At 55.6% G+C, this 2,233-nt stretch overlaps 1 protein-coding gene across 1 annotated transcript; it reads left to right on the top strand.

Annotated features, from left to right (window-relative positions):
• On the top strand, positions 1-1,738 carry UFSP1 (UFM1 specific peptidase 1). Its single transcript, XM_070954733.1, has one exon. It carries the CDS (start codon positions 1-3, stop codon positions 676-678), a length of 678 nt encoding a protein of 225 aa, XP_070810834.1. The 3' UTR covers positions 679-1,738.
• Positions 1,739-2,233: the final 495 nt, after the last annotated feature.

The following is a 2,233-nucleotide window of genomic DNA, read 5'->3' as shown; positions in this document are numbered from 1 at the left end:
ATGGCATTGCTGTCCACCGTCCACCTGGGCCTTCCCCCTCCCGGCTGCCCGCATCGCCTGGCCCTCGTCTCCGGGCCCTACCACTACCACCACTACGGCTGCGACGGGGTGGACGACCGAGGGTGGGGCTGCGGCTACCGTACCCTCCAGATGATCTGCTCCTGGCTGGTGGCAGCCGGGGGAGAAGACGCCGCCCACCGCCCGGTTCCGTCCCTGAAGGAGATCCAGGATTCCCTGGTGAAGATGGGTGACAAGCCCCCCTCGTTCTCAGGCTCGCGGGACTGGATCGGCACTGTGGAAGCCGCTCTCTGTATGGATTGTTTTTACGACGTGCCGGGCAAACTGCTCCACGTCCGCCTTGGCCGAGATCTGGAAGGGGAGCTGGAGACGTTGTATGCCCACTTCCAGGGAGGCGGAGGGCCCGTCATGATGGGGGGAGGCCGGGACCATGCCTCCAAGGGGTTGCTGGGGGTCTGCTCTGGCTCCGAGGGACACCACCTGCTCGTTCTGGATCCGCACTTCTACGGCACGGCAGGCTCGCTCAGCCGGCAGGAAGCCCAGGCGAAGAGGTGGGTTTCCTGGCGGGCGCTCGGCTCCTTTGAGGAGACCTCCTTCTACAACCTGTGTTTGCCCCAGTTCAGGGCCAAAGGGCCCCCCGTGCAGAAGAGGCGTTCGTGAGAAGAGGCATGGAACACGTAGGAGCCATTCGTTCCCAGCGGTTTGAGCCCAGCAGTTCCAAGGGACTGGCTGTGGACGGGCATCACACCCTTGGCACGTGCTGGGGGCCTCAACACGGAAGGAGAAGCCTGGGCGGCAGCTCCTGCACCAACCAGCATGGGGTCCTGCCCTGGGGAGCCCTTCAAGGTTGCTTCCCTGCCTACTCCCTGCAGCTTCAAGACAGATAAAGTCAGTCAAGCCTGGTTGGCTTCCGGTTGCTGGATTGGCAGATCGTTGCTGGGACTGGGTTGAACCCGGCCCTCCCTCCCTGGCCAGGACACCAAACCGGCTCCGTTAAATGCCAGAGGACTAAAATGGGTTTATTTTAATCTGGCTGGGATTTGAGGAGAGTCAGTGCTGCATGGAACTGGCTGGTTTAATCGCTTTTAAGTGCAGAAGCTGTTCTCCCAGCTGGCCTCTCCTTTTTGCGAGGGCAGCAGGGGCAACTTTAAGACTTGTGGGCTTCAACTCCCAGAATTCCCCAGCCCACAAAGGTTTGCCAGAATCCAGCGTGGATAAGACAAGAAAAAATGGGGCTACGCTACCATTAGCACACTTTTTGATAGGATAACTTTCTTAATAGATGGTGGGAATGCGGCAAACATAATATATCTTCAGCAAAGTGGGGAAAAAAGAGCTGGCTGGGGAATTCTGGGAGTTGAAGTCCAAAAGTCTTTAAAGTTGCCAAAATTTGGAGACCCCTGCACCAGAGAAAGGCCTGTGGCTTGGGAGGGGGAGAAAAGGGGGAGGGCCGGGTCTGCAGGAAACGGCAGCCGAGGTTGCTCTAACGATGAAAAATGTTGTTACATTATTTATTTATTTATTTTATTTTATTGGATTTATATACCACCCTACTCCCAAAGGACTCAGGGCAGTGAACAGCCACAGAATAAAGCAGATAAATACAAAAATTTAAAATAGAATAAAAACGAATTAAATAATTTGGCTGAGACAAATTTAAAATACCCAATAATTTAAAAATAAATTAAAATTTACATTTAAAAGGGGAGAAGATTTAGGCCAGGCCAGCTTGATGAAATAAAAACGTTTTAAGCGCGCGACAGAAGGTGCGCAGATCCGGGATCCTCCGTATCTCCGGGGGGAGCTCGTTCCAGATAGTAGGTGCCTCCACAGAGAAGGCTCTCCCCATGGGGGCCGCCAGTCGACATTGTTTGGCCGACGGCACCTGGAGGAGCCCCTCTCTATGAGAGCGAACTGGCTGGTGGGAGGCTATTGGTGGTAGCAGGCGGTCCCATAGATAACCAGGTCCTAAGCCATGGAGCGCTCTAAAGGTGGTAACCAAAACCTTGAAGCGCACTTGGAAGACCACCGGGAGCCAGTGCAACTCGCGCAGGAGAGGTGTTACATGGGAACTCCATGTCGTTCCCATCACCACCCGCGCGGCCGCACTCTGCGCCAGTTGGAGCCTCCGGGTGCTCCTCAAGGGGAGCCCCATGTGGAGAGTGTTACAATAGTCCAGGCGGGAAGTGACGAGGGCATGAGTGACTGTGCGTAG

The sequence above is a fragment of the Pituophis catenifer genome, unplaced genomic scaffold (assembly GCF_029215685.1).
Source record: "Pituophis catenifer annectens isolate HBS135680 unplaced genomic scaffold, rPitCat1.0.hap2 SCAF_15, whole genome shotgun sequence".
NCBI lineage: Eukaryota > Metazoa > Chordata > Lepidosauria > Squamata > Colubridae > Pituophis > Pituophis catenifer.
This window is presented reverse-complemented; position numbering and strand designations above follow the sequence as displayed.

What these genes read in the sequence shown, in the direction of transcription:
- UFSP1 (XM_070954733.1), top strand. Translation starts at nt 1, where the DNA reads ATGGCATTGCTGTCCACCGTCCACCTGGGCCTTCCCCCTCCCGGCTGC.